This window comes from Sinocyclocheilus rhinocerous, unplaced genomic scaffold (assembly GCF_001515625.1).
Source record: "Sinocyclocheilus rhinocerous isolate Xijiao unplaced genomic scaffold, SAMN03320098_v1.1 scaffold1853, whole genome shotgun sequence".
Classification (NCBI taxonomy): domain Eukaryota; kingdom Metazoa; phylum Chordata; class Actinopteri; order Cypriniformes; family Cyprinidae; genus Sinocyclocheilus; species Sinocyclocheilus rhinocerous.
Window position 1 is genome coordinate 236,197 of NW_015640075.1, and position 15,536 is coordinate 251,732.

A 15,536-nucleotide genomic window follows, 5' to 3' on the forward strand; every position below is an offset into this window, starting at 1 on the left:
CTGTTGGTTTTGCTGATTTGAACCCCTCTCCCATTGCTGCAGAATGACACAAATAGGAAACACTATATCAGGAGCAACAGGCCGACTGTCAGCCTGGTGGATGCTTGTGATGTAAAACCTCAGCCTGTTGACTCCTGGGTCTAAATGCATGCATGGTAGGTTTTATGTGTTGGATTTGGGTGTTTTATTGTAGTGGTTTTGTTCTCACCCATCCTGTTTATGAAATAACTCCCATCCTTTTTTCATAATTTGCTCTGTCTAACCCAGAGAAGTGCATTGTCTGAATCGGTCGCTAATCTGACGACTGCATGTTCAGATCTTAAAATATAATTTTCTTCATGAGGATTGTGATTCAGAATAGATGTGAAGATAGGATCAAACAGATTTCTTGAAGAGTGGAGCATGATTAAGTGTCTATATTGCATGTACTCTACCGTTCAAAAGCTTGATTTTTTTTTATCAAAAAACAGTAATATTTTGAAATATTACAGTTTAAAATAAGTTTTTTTTTTATATATATTTTAAGATGCAATTTATTCCTGTGATGGCAAAGCTGAATTTTCAGCAGCCATTATTTCAGTCTTCAGTGTCACATGATCCTTCAGAAATTATTCTAATATGCTCATTTGCTGCTCAAGAAACATTTTCTATTATTATCAATGTTGAAAACAGTTGTGCTGCTTAATATTTTTGTGGAAACCATGATACATTTTTTCAGCATTCTTTGGTGAATAGAAAGTTCAAAAGAACTGCATTTATTTCAGATAGAAAACAAATTTTTTTACTGTCACTTTGGATCAATTTAATGTGTCCTTGCTGACTTTTTGCTGAAAGTATTATTTTCTTTTAAATAAAATCTCACCCCAAACCTTTGAACGCTTTTCACTCATTTTCTGTGGAAAGTGGACTAAATGAAGAAACTACACTGTGTACACTCGTACATGTTCCAGTGCTGACTTCTCTGGGTTAGCATCATCATCGTCTGTTTATTTTCACTCTCATGCTTGCCAAATATCTGCTCATCATCCTTGCTTTCCTCATCCCATACTGTATCTGTCTGGCAGGAAACCATCATCAGTTCAGTTCTAGTCCTTGAAACATGTAGAATTTAATCATGTCCAGTATTGTTTAAATCTGGTAAGTCATATAGAGAAAACATGTCATTAGTTTCAACATCCTAAAAATCATCCATCATTCAAGTGACATGCTCGCTTTCATTTGGCAGACATTATCTTGTGCATGTCTATAAATGTAATCATGTCTTTGTTTGTGAACATATTACAAATATCTCTCATTAGAACGCACATTTTTATTTAGTCTGATAATGTCGTCTGATGTCTGTGGCTTTCCTGCCCTCTCCGCTGCAGGCTTAACTAGCAACAGCGCCACATCTTACCACACAAGGATTTCACGTCACCACTGCCATTAACCGCAGAGCTCACCGTGATGTGGACTCATCTGAAGACTTTTGCCTAAAAGAGCGAGAGAAAAATACAAACTTTCATTCAACAGCCAATATTTTGAGATTTCTCAACAAGTGAAAAGGAAAAAAAACAAAACATTTCTCATATGTACATTCCCACTGGACGTAGTGTACCCAGAACTGAGGATTTGCTGTCACGGAGCCAGAATGATGGATTGATTTGAGTGTACAGGAAGTGCTGTCATGGACGTGGACGTGTATTGGAAAGAATTGGATTGAGGGGTAAAAGGAAATAAGAAGAAAAACTATTTTTGTCAAAACAAAAAAATATAATTTTTGCCTATATTATTTTTGTTGTACGTTTCTGCCTGATTACTGTTTGTTTTGTGGATTTGTTTTCCCCCGAAGTGCAGTGAATTGTTCATTTTGTTTTGATTTGTTTTCATTTTGTAGAGTTTTTATGAAATTTTCGGTTTTCTAAATTAGTTGAGGACACTTGCGAAAGGAGGAAAAATAATGTTTTTTTTTTGTTGTTGATGATGTTCATTACAACGGTGTGGGGGCACATACAAAGTCTGGTGGGGGGGTCTATATTGAAATGCACGCTTTTGCAATTTCTGTGTGCTGGCTTTATAAAGCAACTTTAAAGACATATTATCACTGTGTTTGTTTCTTCTCACTTAGAACTGTTGTTAAAAAGCAGGGATTTACCTGCTTACAGTGACATCTGCTCGTAGTGGAGCTGAGAGGAGGAGAGCTGCTGTGCTTTCAGCTGGATTTGGTCTGCTGATCTTGTATTCCCCTTGACATGTCGAGCTGTAGAGGCATTCTGGGTAACACTGGCACTTACCAATTATTGCTTTGGTTTATTTAAAAAAGGGTAATGAGGGGGAAAAAATCTATTTGTTAATATGTAGATTGTGCTATGAGGGATGGTAGGGGGATTCAGTTGCTCCTGTTGTCATAAAGGTAGATTTTAAAAGCATTTTATATTTTTGTTGTTTTATAAATGTATATTAGTTGCAAATATTAAAAAAAGAGGGCAAAAAGGTCACAATCATCCTTATAACATTGATAGATGTGAATCCATAACAGATTGTTCAGAGCACATTCAGTATTCCGTACACAAAGCATGGCCATGTTTTTATAAAAACTATTAATAATATAATAAACAGATCATTGCTTTAGTTAAATGTGTATCAAAGGCTGTAGAGTCATTCTCATTGTCTTATTTATATTTAATATTTTTTACACCTTGTTTTGTTAAATGGAAGCATTTATTATCAGTGTTGTTTTTTCAATTGGAAAACATGTTCAAAATGATCTGATTGGTTGGCAAAATTTAAAGGAAAGACCAGAATGAATTTCAGAAGAGGGATAGATACTTCCTTTCATTTCAGCTCTTATGCAAGTCTTTCTAAATACTTTCACATCAAAAATGTATCTCTCGAGTATAACAAAATAACATGACAATTGTGGATACTCAAATGTTTCCACTGTCAATGTAAAGATATCCTGTGTTATATCATTTTTACCCATAACCACGTAAAAATGGGCAAACACTAATATACCAAGTAGAACGACAAATTATTTTGTTCTTATTCCAGACAGTTTCCTGATAATGTGTAATATGCAGCACACACCTGCTTTATCATCTGATTTCTGTCATGTAAGTCTATATCTAACTCTCTATAGCAAGGTTTTTTCAGTAGTGTTTTAACAGAGACTCCTAATAACAAAAAAAAAAACAGTGTAATCATTTAATGTTTAAAGAGGAAATGATGTGTACGTTCACGTCGAGATCTTTAGCCTTGTGTAGGTTCATTATTAATATTTGACTGTCTGTTCCTGACTGCCTTTTTGCAGAACACAACCAAAGGATTTTGGTACCGTGTAGTACAAGAGAAGAGGTTCCCAGAGTGTGAATTTGCATCAGATTGTATGTTTATAGAAAAACAGATGTTGAAATGGATTCAAGAGCAACCTACCTTTGTAGATATCACTAATTCAAAGCATCAAAACTCAGTACATGTACAACTTGGTAGCAAATGTGTTTGTAACTATCATGTGCCTTAACCTTTTTCCATATTAGATGAAAATAAGTGTTTTATATGTTTTATTGGTCCCTAACTGCTCTTTCTCTCTCTCTCTATCTCCGTCTCTCTCTCTCTCTCTGTGTGTGTCTCTTTGACATACAAACACACACACACACACACCTCCTCTCTCTGGCTCCTCCCACTTTCACTCACTGTGTTCTCAATGTAGTCTAGACTGGTGGTGGGTTTTGCCTTGTATTACATTGTATTATAAACTTTTAAAAGATAGAAACGTTAAAAGGTTTTGATTATATAGTTGTTTATGCTTTCCTAGCACTCAAGAACAATGCCACAGTGACCGAATGCATTGCTTTAGTTAAATGTGTATCAAAGGCTGTAGAGTCATTCTCATTGTCTTATTTATATTTAATATTTTTTACACCTTGTTTTGTTAAATGGAAGCATTTATTATCAGTGTTGTTTTTTCAATTGGAAAACATGTTCAAAATGATCTGATTGGTTGGCAAAATTTAAAGGAAAGACCAGAATGAATTTCAGAAGAGGGATAGATACTTCCTTTCATTTCAGCTCTTATGCAAGTCTTTCTAAATACTTTCACATCAAAAATGTATCTCTCGAGTATAACAAAATAACATGACAATTGTGGATACTCAAATGTTTCCACTGTCAATGTAAAGATATCCTGTGTTATATCATTTTTACCCATAACCACGTAAAAATGGGCAAACACTAATATACCAAGTAGAACGACAAATTATTTTGTTCTTATTCCAGACAGTTTCCTGATAATGTGTAATATGCAGCACACACCTGCTTTATCATCTGATTTCTGTCATGTAAGTCTATATCTAACTCTCTATAGCAAGGTTTTTTCAGTAGTGTTTTAACAGAGACTCCTAATAACAAAAAAAAAAACAGTGTAATCATTTAATGTTTAAAGAGGAAATGATGTGTACGTTCACGTCGAGATCTTTAGCCTTGTGTAGGTTCATTATTAATATTTGACTGTCTGTTCCTGACTGCCTTTTTGCAGAACACAACCAAAGGATTTTGGTACCGTGTAGTACAAGAGAAGAGGTTCCCAGAGTGTGAATTTGCATCAGATTGTATGTTTATAGAAAAACAGATGTTGAAATGGATTCAAGAGCAACCTACCTTTGTAGATATCACTAATTCAAAGCATCAAAACTCAGTACATGTACAACTTGGTAGCAAATGTGTTTGTAACTATCATGTGCCTTAACCTTTTTCCATATTAGATGAAAATAAGTGTTTTATATGTTTTATTGGTCCCTAACTGCTCTTTCTCTCTCTCTCTATCTCCGTCTCTCTCTCTCTCTCTGTGTGTGTCTCTTTGACATACAAACACACACACACACACACCTCCTCTCTCTGGCTCCTCCCACTTTCACTCACTGTGTTCTCAATGTAGTCTAGACTGGTGGTGGGTTTTGCCTTGTATTACATTGTATTATAAACTTTTAAAAGATAGAAACGTTAAAAGGTTTTGATTATATAGTTGTTTATGCTTTCCTAGCACTCAAGAACAATGCCACAGTGACCGAATGTATTGTTAATTTTACTAATACCCAGAAGAGAGAATTGCTCTTGTTAAAGAAAAATACAGGTTTGTAGAGTATCACTTTGGTGTGTTTTCAATAAATCATGCCTGAAATGAGCATATTCTGTCTGTTTCTTTTCCTTCCCCCCCCTAATTTAATTTTTTTTGTGTCATTTTGTAGTTTTGGACCCCATTGACTTTCAGTGTATGGCTAAAACAGTTGAAATGTTGTTCAAAATGTTATTTTGTGTTCCATAGAAGACAGAAAACCATGCCGATGACCTAAGGGTGAGTAAATGATGAAAGAATGTTTATTTTTGTATGGACCATACTTTAATACACTTTCAATCTTCATTTCAGGCAAATGATGCATTTACTAGAAACAGCTTGTCACATGAGTTTTCATCAGAAAACAGGTTTTTGTTTCATAGTCATAATAATTTAGTTCCTCTAGAAATCTCTTGAATTTTTTACATTTGTACATGATTTAAAGATTGATACTCCCTCTGGCTGTTTAACAACTCCAAGAGCGGAAATATTTATTTCAGGAATTTCATTTGGTAAAAACTGCTAAATATTTCTAACTTTGTGCATTAAATCACATCATCCAGTGTGTGTGCAGCTCCTGCGATGGCCTGTGTGACGATGGATATGTGTTTATGAGCCTGATCCCAGTCTTCCTTCAGCCCGGTGCTCTCAGCCTTCTCTACTGTATCTGCCAGGCCGGGGAAGGTGGGCACACTTGATGACCATATCACATGCCTGTGTGGTGCCAGACAGCGTTAGAAGTGATTGCAAACAGGTGTGACATCAGCATGAACAAATGGAGAATGGTAAGGGGAATGCAGATTAATATTCATAAGGGACCGGTCATTAGTAGCAGGACATTTTAATAATGCTGCTTCATACCTGAAACCATATTGCTCTGGGAATGCTAGCGGGTCAAGGAAAGCTCTGTCCAGCAGCATGAGCTGGTCGTTAATTTGATGAACCTTCAGGGGCCTGTTGTGAAGACAGAAGTTATGTTTATGCTGTTATGTACCCTTGACACCACAGCAGGTGGGTTTGACATCACTTTAACCCTGTAAAGCCTACTCTATCAAATTTCTAATGCCTCTAAATTATCAACATGAGCAAAACTTTGCTGAAAAACCTGTTGTACACCATATTCTACATAGTTTATTCCTTTTTAGCAAGTAAAAGACCTTTAATTTTAAAAACATCCCCCTTCAGGTTGTGGTACACATGTCTTTTTTACTGTGAAATCCATAATGATTTTTATAAAGTAAATGTAAAAATAAATGTTATATTGTTAGTAATATTTCGAGATGAACACTTACTGGACTCGAGCCACTTAGGTTTACTTGATTATTCATGCAGATTGTTTTTTTAAATAATCATGTTAAAAAGTATGAAATATGATCAGTTTTTTTTCAGGAATGTTTTATCTTACTCTGCTAGGGTTGTAAAAATCTCAAAGAATGGACATATAAATATCAGCAAAGACACCAAATTGCAATTTTTTGCTCAGTTTGGGCCTCTAAATAAAACAGATGTTTTTTATGAGCTCCATTTTATCTATATGTGTGTGTGTGTGTGTGTGTATATATATATATATATATATATAAACACATACACACATAACCATAACAGCTCAAAAGCATATGCAAATTTATATATATTTATATATATACACACACACAGTATATAATAATAATAATAAACTTTATTTTATAAAGCGCCTTTAAAAGCAGCTTCTCAAAGCGCTGAAACATTTAGGTTGGCAAATTCCCCTAATGAAAAACATTTCCCTCATCCAAAGCAGTCTGGAAAATCTTGTTAGCTCACCGATAGAGATTCCTTTAAAGATTGTTTTTCCTCAAAGATTGTAACCGCCTGACTGAGGTACTGCTCTGGACTTTCTGCATAGTCACTGCAGTTGAAAGGCAGCAGAAGACTGTCAGCCAATCGCAACAGTACGTTCCCTGCTGTCCTGGCTACTGCCTGGTGACTTGTGAAACCTGCATAATGGAAAGTCCTTTGAATTTAAAATAGAACCGACAAGAACTGGCAGACAAATATTAAAAGAGGGATTATAGTACATAGAATATATTATCTCATTTGAGAACCTCAGTATTCGGTTCACCTGCATACTTTGGTAATCCCATAATTTGGACTGGTTCTGTTGGAAAACTGTATCCAGTTCTCATAGACTGATTTGGTTGTTCCAGGTACATTTACCTGAAAGCACATGACTCATCAAAGCATTATGAAAGTCACATCTCAGATAAGGTAACTGATAGAGGACTTGTTCCTCACCTGTTTGGAGGATGTAAAAATGACACTGTGCTGCTAGAGAAGCAGAAGCCCTGAGCGTAGCATTAGCTTTGGTGGACATAGAACATTTCAGCAAGTAGAAAACTGGAGGAAAATTATATTCTGATGAAAAGAGGAAACACATCAAGTCGTACCGAACACTGAGATGTCCACGTTGATGTTCGCCACAGTGCGCTCACTCAGCTTACTGAAGTACTCCTAAGAACGAACATTTCTTTTAACATCAGTATGGTGTTTTTTTTTTAGTAATGCTACTGATGTCTTTATCAACAGACCTCTGTGTATTCTGCAGATCCAATAAGGCCAAATTCTTCAGCTCCCCCAACTGCCAAAAATAATGGACCGCCGAGGCTGCCATTTGCCTTTCAGGTAGAGATATAAATTAATATGATTTGATTTTTGTTATTCTTTCAGCTTGGAACTGACACTAGAATATGATGCATTGTTATATTTTTCTCTTTATTGCCTCCCAGCACTCATACAGTTTTAAGAACACAGTGTTATTTCCATTATACTCCTAGACCACTTTGTGTCACAGCAAATTACTTGATTTGGGTCACTACAACCAGCCCTACAGTCACATCTAATGGCAAAATCAGTTTTTCTGTGAATGTCATTAGGTCTCACCTTCATTCACCATCTTCCCCAGCACTCTGGTGATCTCCAGCATTACTGCTGTACTGTTGCTGGGGGCAATGGCTCCGTGTACCCAGCTGTCCCTGTGGTTCCCATAGACCACGTACCTGTCTGAACAACACAAATACAGTTTGCAAATGCAACTGATGTGATAAATTCCTCAAAATGTATTTGGTAATATAACAAAAAGTAAAAAATAAAAAGCTTTGATAAGGCTGTATTTATTAGATCAAAAATACTGTAAAATAGTAGTTATATTGTTACAGTTTAAAAGAGCTGTTTTCTATTCTAATATATTTTTTAAAAATGTGATTTATTTCTGCGATGGCAAAGCTAATTTGTCAGAAGCCATTACTCCAGTTTTCAGTTATATAATGACTTAAGTGCCCAAATACTTTTTGGGAACTGTGTATATTAAGACAACATGTTTTTGTTTTTGTTGTTGTTGTTGTTGTTGTTGTTGTTATTGTTGTTTGTTTGTTTTGCTTGTTAATATTATGACAAATCTAACTTACCTGACTCAACGCTGCCTCGGATTACTCCCATTACATTTGCTGAATATTCCAGCCTCTCAATGTTGTAAATGTCCAAGTGCACATTGCTGACAGACAAAACATTCTTTTAATTCTGACCAACATTATAACCTTTCAACACAAAATCATACTTGTTCAAACATTGCAAGATATACAGTGCCTTGCGAAAGTATTCATACCCCTTCATTTTTTTTCACGTTTTATGATGTTGCTGCCTTATGTTAAACTGCTTAAATGTACTTTTTTTCCACATCAATCTACACTCCATACACCATAATGACAAAGCAAAAACAGAATTGTCACAACTTCGTAAATTAATTAAAAATAAAAAAACTGAAATAAGTACTAAATAAGAACTAAATATTTAGCTGAAGCACCTTTACAGCCTCAAGTCTTTTTTGTTTGATGCGACAAGCTTTGCTTATCAGCATTTGGCAATTATCTGCCATTCTTCACCTCTCAAACTCTGTCAGCTTGGATGGGGGCAGACGCACATTTTCAGGTTTCTCCAGAAATATTTGATTGAGTTAAAGCTCAGGCTGTGACTGGGCTACTCAAGGACATTCACAGAGTTGTCTAGAAGCCACTCTTGCTGTGTGCTTAGGTCTATTGTCCTGTTAGAAGGTGAACCTTCTGCCCAGTCTGAGGTTCTGAATGCTCTGGACTAGGTTTTCATTAAGGCTATCTCAATATTTTGGTGCATTGAGCTTTTCTTCTGCTCTGACGAGTCCTTCAGTCCCTGCCGCTGAAAAACAGCCCCTCAGCATGAGGCTGCTACCAGCACACTTTACTTTTGGGCCTCAGGGCTTGGTTTTTGCTCTGATATGCATTATCAGCTGTTGGACCTTTTATTAAGACGTGTGTGCCTTTCCAAATCATACCCATTCAATTGAATTTGCCACAGGATAACTTCACTCAAAGTGTAGTAACATCTACAAGCAATATGAATGCTCCTAGGTTAAATTTCAACTGTCCCATATAAAGGTATGAATTATACAATTAAATCATTTAAGTTTTTTGTTTTTTAATAAATTTGCAAATATGTTTTAAAAAAAACAGTTTTTTGCTTTACCGTTATGGTGTATGGAGTTGTAGATTGATGTGGGAAAAAAAGTAATTTAAAGCAGTTTAGCATAAGGCAGCAACATAACAAAACATGAAAAAAATGAATGCAACGCAAGGCATTGTATATTGGGCACAAATATGCAACATTTACCTGTTGCTGAAGGAAGATGTAGCTTTGAACCCTGTAAGTGCAGGTAAATGAGCCTTGCCATTCAGCAGGGGCATCGTCCCCATCGAGCTCACTGTCACAGATAATTCAGTCAGAATTAGAAGGAAACTAAATTCTAAAAAGTGAGTAACTAAAGAAAGAAAAGATATGCTTAAATAGTTAAACTTACCAGATTAATCTTTCAGCATCTTCAAACCCTATTGGCTGAGCTGGAATTGGTGGAATACCTGTTTTGTCTTCTTTTGGTATTCTGTAGGTATCATCTACAAATTAAACCATTTACATATGTTGTTTATGTACCATGTGTCATATACCTTATATGATTCAATGTAAAAAAAAACAAACAAAAAAAAAACAATAATAACCAGTTACCCTTTGCAGCTAGGTAAGGTGTTAATAGTCAATGTTGCATGAGCCTCGCTCGACGCCAGGTGGCGGCAGATACCAAGAGTAAGGGTAGGTTTCACTTTCTGACACCATTCATGTCATATGGCTCAGTATAGACCCAGCAGCCCAACAATTCCAAACTTGGCTGCATTTATAGCCTGTTATTTTCATGCCACAGGAGAGTAAAAATGTTTTTATGCATTCAAGGCAATAAAACTATACAGTCTGGATCTATTCAGAGATTTAAACTGATTTAACTAATGTTTTCTCACTTTTTTAGATCTCCCTTCTCCGTATCTGGTGATGGCGATTGTTCCCCTCAGATCCAGCGCTCTGTTGAACAGCTCATAGTCACTCGTTTTTCCTTGGTTTGCATAGACCTGCATATAAAACGGATGAGTCACTATATTGGACTATATCACAGTTTGATTCAGACATAAATATTACTTTTATAATATCTACGTAATAATTACATAATCTTATAAGCCTTTGATAAAGTTAGTGATAGCATGATATGCTCATCAGTAGATGAGTTTGCTATGGTCTGATAGCCCCAAAGGTCATCACACGCTCTGTTTTCTTTCTGAAACAATCAAGTGCCATAAAGACATTCGTTTTCATCTCTTGCTCAGTTATGTCATAAGTTACGCCTGTGTCATTACAATATGTCATAAGATAATAGATTTGTCTGTCATGATGACACCTACATCAGAGGCATTAAAAAATGGAACCACTGAGATTAGAGATAAGGAAAAGCAATTATTAATGTAATAAAATTAAATGAAAATATTTATTGAATGTACACTACCTTTCAAAAGTGTGGTGTCAGTAAGATTTTTATGTTTGAAAGAAGTCTTATTCTCACCAAAGTTACATTTATTTGATTAAAATAGTCAAAAACATAATATTGTGGAATATTATTACAATGTAACTGTTTAACTGTTTTCTATTTTAAAAGCGTCTTTTATTCCTTTGAAGGCCATTGTTTGAGTCTTCAGTGTTACATGATCCTTCTCAAATCATACTAATATGCTGATATTGTGCTCCAGAAACATTTCTTATTATTATAAATCATGAAAACAATTGTGGTGTTTCATATTTTTGTGGAAACCATGATAATTTTTTTCATGATTCTTGAGAGCAACGCTGAAATCTTGAAATTGAAATCTTTCATTGTAAATGTCTTTACTTTTACTTTCGATCAAATGTAAACTATAATCAATGAATCTTCAAAGAATAATATATAAGCATGCATGAACTGTGGAGTATATTAAGGTGGGAAAAGACACCTTGACATTTCCTGCAGGGGAATATGCTGTGAATGGCTGGACCACCTCTGGGTCCTCCTGGTCTGGCTTATATGCCTACTCTCTCTCTCTTGCCATAAAGAGGACTCTGTTTTCTGGGTCAACTAAACGAAACAGTTTTTCATTCTTAATTTTCTTATACATCATTTAAAGGGATAGTTCACCCAAAAATGAAAATGTGATGTTTATCTGCTTACCCCCAGGGCATCCAAGATGTAGGTGACTTTGTTTCTTCAGTAGAACACATATGATGATTTTTTACTTTAACCGTTGCAGTCTATCAGTCGTATAATGCATGGCAATGGTAACAAAATCTATGAGAGTAAAAAAAACATGCACAGACAAATCCAAATTAAACCCGGCGGCTCGTGACGACACATGTTAAAAAGTATCATATGTGTTCTACTGAAGAAACAAAGTCACCTACATCTTGGATGCCCTGGGGGTAAGCAGATAAACATCAAATTTTCATTTTTGGGTGAACTATCCCTTTAACATACTTTTGGATAATTGGTCCTGCCATCTCTTCAGCATAAACTCTACGGTTGCTTCATCTCCAGGGGTGGTGGCCATGTGGGGAACCTTAGTCAGCTCCCTTTGGATGAAGGAGACGAAGTAAATTCTCAATTCAGCTGGAACAAACAACCCCAAACAGATCATATACCAAGTGAAATGTTCTTAGATGTTGTACAAAGCTGGCCATTTAATTGTATTAGAATCTCATAATTGTGTGCCTCAGTATAAATACTTCACCTGAGGTTCCCTCTAAGTTGATTGGTGTCCAGTTCTGCAAGGAATTTTTCAATAATTTTTCAATAAACCCAGTCTGGCACCGAACTTCCCTTGTCAATGGCGAAGTGTCCCAGTAGAATCCCTACAATAAAAGCCACTGCTCCTGCGAGGACACTCAACAGCACCTCCTTAAGCATAATGTTAGTATGTCAAAGGCCTAAATGCACCTCCTGAATGTGTCCAGCCAGCCCTGTCCTCCACTAATATAGCCTGTGACAAGAGTGGTGGGCAGGAGGGTGTGAAATAAATGTTATTACCATAGTGTCAAGAACATATGGATGAAAGTTAGTGTTTTGTCATTGTAACTGCTCACCAAAGTTCCTATTACTGATAAGAGGGATTCAGCTAAACCAGTGGTTCTCAACCCGCGGGCCGCATGCGGCCCGTCACGAATTCAAATGCGGCCCACCATGCTGAACACAATTTAAAAAATAACTTTCAGTTTTACAATTCATTTTAGTTTTTACATTAATTTAAAAATGTACTAAACAAATATAAGCTATAATGTTTTTGTTATGTAAAATAATTTTGTTTTTCATATATTATTTTCAGACATGAGCAGACCTGTAGCCTGACGTAACGTTACGCATTTAACGAACAGTTACAAGCGCACTTTGGCAGAATTCAATTAAAATAGTCATCAGCAGCCATTAGTTCTGTAAAATTGAGCATCAGAATGGACAAATTTGTTATTAAGGGAGAAAAACTCATCAGCAGCCATTAGTTCGGTAAAATTGAGCATCAGAATGGACACATTTGTTATTAAGGGAGAAAAACGAAATGTGGAAAATGCCAGCGAAGGAACGCATACAAACAAGAGTAGTCGCAGCAGTGAAGGTAGGAGAGTGCTGGACTTTCGGCATCAACTTTCGGTTTGCCCCGCCACTCACTTGAAGATGTTCAGGCTAGAGCCCTGCACGGGCTTCAAACATGACGTTCAGGCCCTAGCCCGGCCCTTGTCCGACAGCTTATCAGAATTACCGGCCGAGCCCGTGCGTAAACTATGACTTCACACGGTACGAGCCGCGAGCATCTGCGATTTTCTCCCGAGAGAAAAAAATCGCCTGCGAGCTCGTACGACAGCAAAAATCGCACCGTGTACGCCCGCCTCCTTTCGAGCCGAATTTCATAAAATTGGTCAGCTCCCGACAGCATCAGGTGTTTTATTAATGGTGAGTATAATTATTTATTTATTTATTTCAATGAATGTAATCGATTAGATATCATAATATTTAGGCTATAATAGGCTATTATAAATCTGGTTGGTTTGTATTGGTGACATAATATGTAAATGATATGCGTGCGACCCGTGAGACTTGCACTTGGACCATAGTGCGGCCCAGTGGGAAAAAAAAGGTTGAGAACCATTGAACTAAACCATAGTTTACGCATGAATGATTTTAGTGAAATGTCATGTTGGACTTTATCTCCTGGCACGCTCAGATTGACTATAAAATTACATGTTCTAGTCACACACATCAGTATGTACACTGAGTTTATAAGCATTGACTGTCACACTTTATGACCGCCACCAACAAAAGTAATGTTCTCCACCATCACTGAAACAAATTTAAAGACTTAGAACTTTGTGCGGTGTTCAAGGTCCCATTCAATCACATTGTGTCCAAAAATGTATAGGGACTATGCACAACTAATGAAAACTGCTCAAAGTATTTATTTTATTTTATTAATAAATACATATATATAAAATTATATAAAAACAGAAGAAAAACTGAAAAGACTAAATACAGAATATATATATATATATACACACACACACACACACAACCTTGTTTATTTATTTATTTATTTCAAAATTACAGTATTCAGTACAATCTTCCTGGTGGTATTTAAGGTTCAGGTTCAGTTCCAGAGACTTGGGAATTGAGGGGGATCTGGCAACATGCGTCTGTTACCACTTTAAATGCAGCTTCACATACTGATCGCATTTATTTTATAGTGTTACCATAAATTGTTCTACAATTGTGTTTAATCCTACAGTTAGTGCAGCGCCTTTAATTTAAAAAACTAAGTTACTTCCCATGATGCAAATGTTGATGAATTGTATTTTCACTTTCACATTCATTGATTCGAATGCTCAGCTTAGCCATAACCGGATTCATTTTTTGAAGACAACGAGGATTTTAACTGAAAAGCATAGTTTGTAAGTATTCTGTGATATAAAGATAAACTTGAACTTTATCTCCTGCACGTGACAATACGTTGCAGATGACGTTTGGTTAAGCGTATAGCATGCGCAGTGCCTTTTCAGTTTTCATCGTACAAGGCTTTGGTGTTGTGCAAAGAAGCCCATCACCAAATGTAGAATGTTATTAATATTACAACTAATGTTATCGAAAGATTATTTCCAACCCTAAATGCTATGCCTATCGTATCCGCCGTATCCGTTCTTTTGAGTCGGATCTTTTCAATAAATCGATTGAATCGGTTCACAAAAGCGGTCCTCAACGGTCATTGGAAATGAAACTTCTACACGAGGCGATATGCAGCGTCATTGTTCGACACGTTCTCAGTAAATTACTTTTAACCTCCTGAGACCCTGTGACCTCATATGAGGACATTTTATTTTGGTGTATTTCTCTGAGACTATACATGCCACAGTTTTAAGTCTGGATATCCTGTACAGAGCACATTCAGGGCTTTTCAGAGATACTAAATGTTTGGATGTTTCACTATGACCACTCCCTCTCCTTGGTCTTCAAATATGTCTGATATTAATTTAGTGACACTCTTATGGAAATATGATAATATTTTGTAATTATCATTTAAATCTGTTTAATTTTTAATGTCTGTCATAAATCAACATCTCAGGAAAATGTTATGGGGATTCAAATTAAAATATGACTTTCTGTTACGGAACAGAATGTCGATTTCATACATGTCCTCATATGAGGACACTGGGACTAAAAGCATGTTTATTAGCATTTTGGGAGACATAACAAATGAATAGGAAAAGAAATTATGTTTCAATATTCTATGAAATATTATATATTATTATGAAAATCTTGTCAAATATTACTCCCATTATTACACTTCTTTTTTTCATTACATGTTGCCCCAAAAACACATTAATATGCAAATTAGATGTAGTTTATAAATACATTGTATATAATGAGAAAACCAGTTTATGGCCATTTTACAGAAAGAAAAATGGTATATCAAATCATTCTGTTATAACATAGTTGAGAATCATCTTTATACAAAGTTTGGTAAAAAAAAAAAAAATCCCTGAAAACTAAAAATGGATT

The 15,536-nt window shown here is 35.9% G+C and overlaps 2 protein-coding genes and 1 pseudogene across 9 annotated transcripts in view; 2 read left to right on the plus strand and 1 right to left on the minus strand.

The window, feature by feature from the left end:
• LOC107752493 (armadillo repeat protein deleted in velo-cardio-facial syndrome homolog) overlaps positions 1-2,312 on the plus strand; it is a 129,874-nt gene extending 127,562 nt beyond the window's left edge. For 6 of the 8 annotated variants that reach the window (XM_016568483.1, XM_016568476.1, XM_016568478.1 and 3 more), the window contains 2 exons: positions 43-155; positions 1,368-2,312. In XM_016568483.1, coding sequence (XP_016423969.1) covers positions 43-144 — 102 coding nt within the window. In that variant the 3' untranslated portion in view covers positions 145-155; positions 1,368-2,312. The remainder of the gene's footprint in view (positions 1-42; positions 156-1,367) is intronic. The other 2 variants (XM_016568480.1, XM_016568481.1) reach the window with 1 other exon arrangement.
• Positions 2,313-5,634: 3,322 nt separating this feature from the next.
• On the minus strand, positions 5,635-12,404 carry LOC107752502 (N-acetylated-alpha-linked acidic dipeptidase-like protein; annotated as a pseudogene).
• Positions 12,405-14,235: 1,831 nt separating this feature from the next.
• The window catches only part of LOC107752503 (endoplasmic reticulum aminopeptidase 1-like), a 17,439-nt gene continuing 16,138 nt past the window's right edge, over positions 14,236-15,536 (plus strand). Inside the window, exon 1 of the mRNA XM_016568496.1 lies at positions 14,236-14,431. The gene's annotated coding sequence lies outside the window, so the exon portion shown is untranslated. The remainder of the gene's footprint in view (positions 14,432-15,536) is intronic.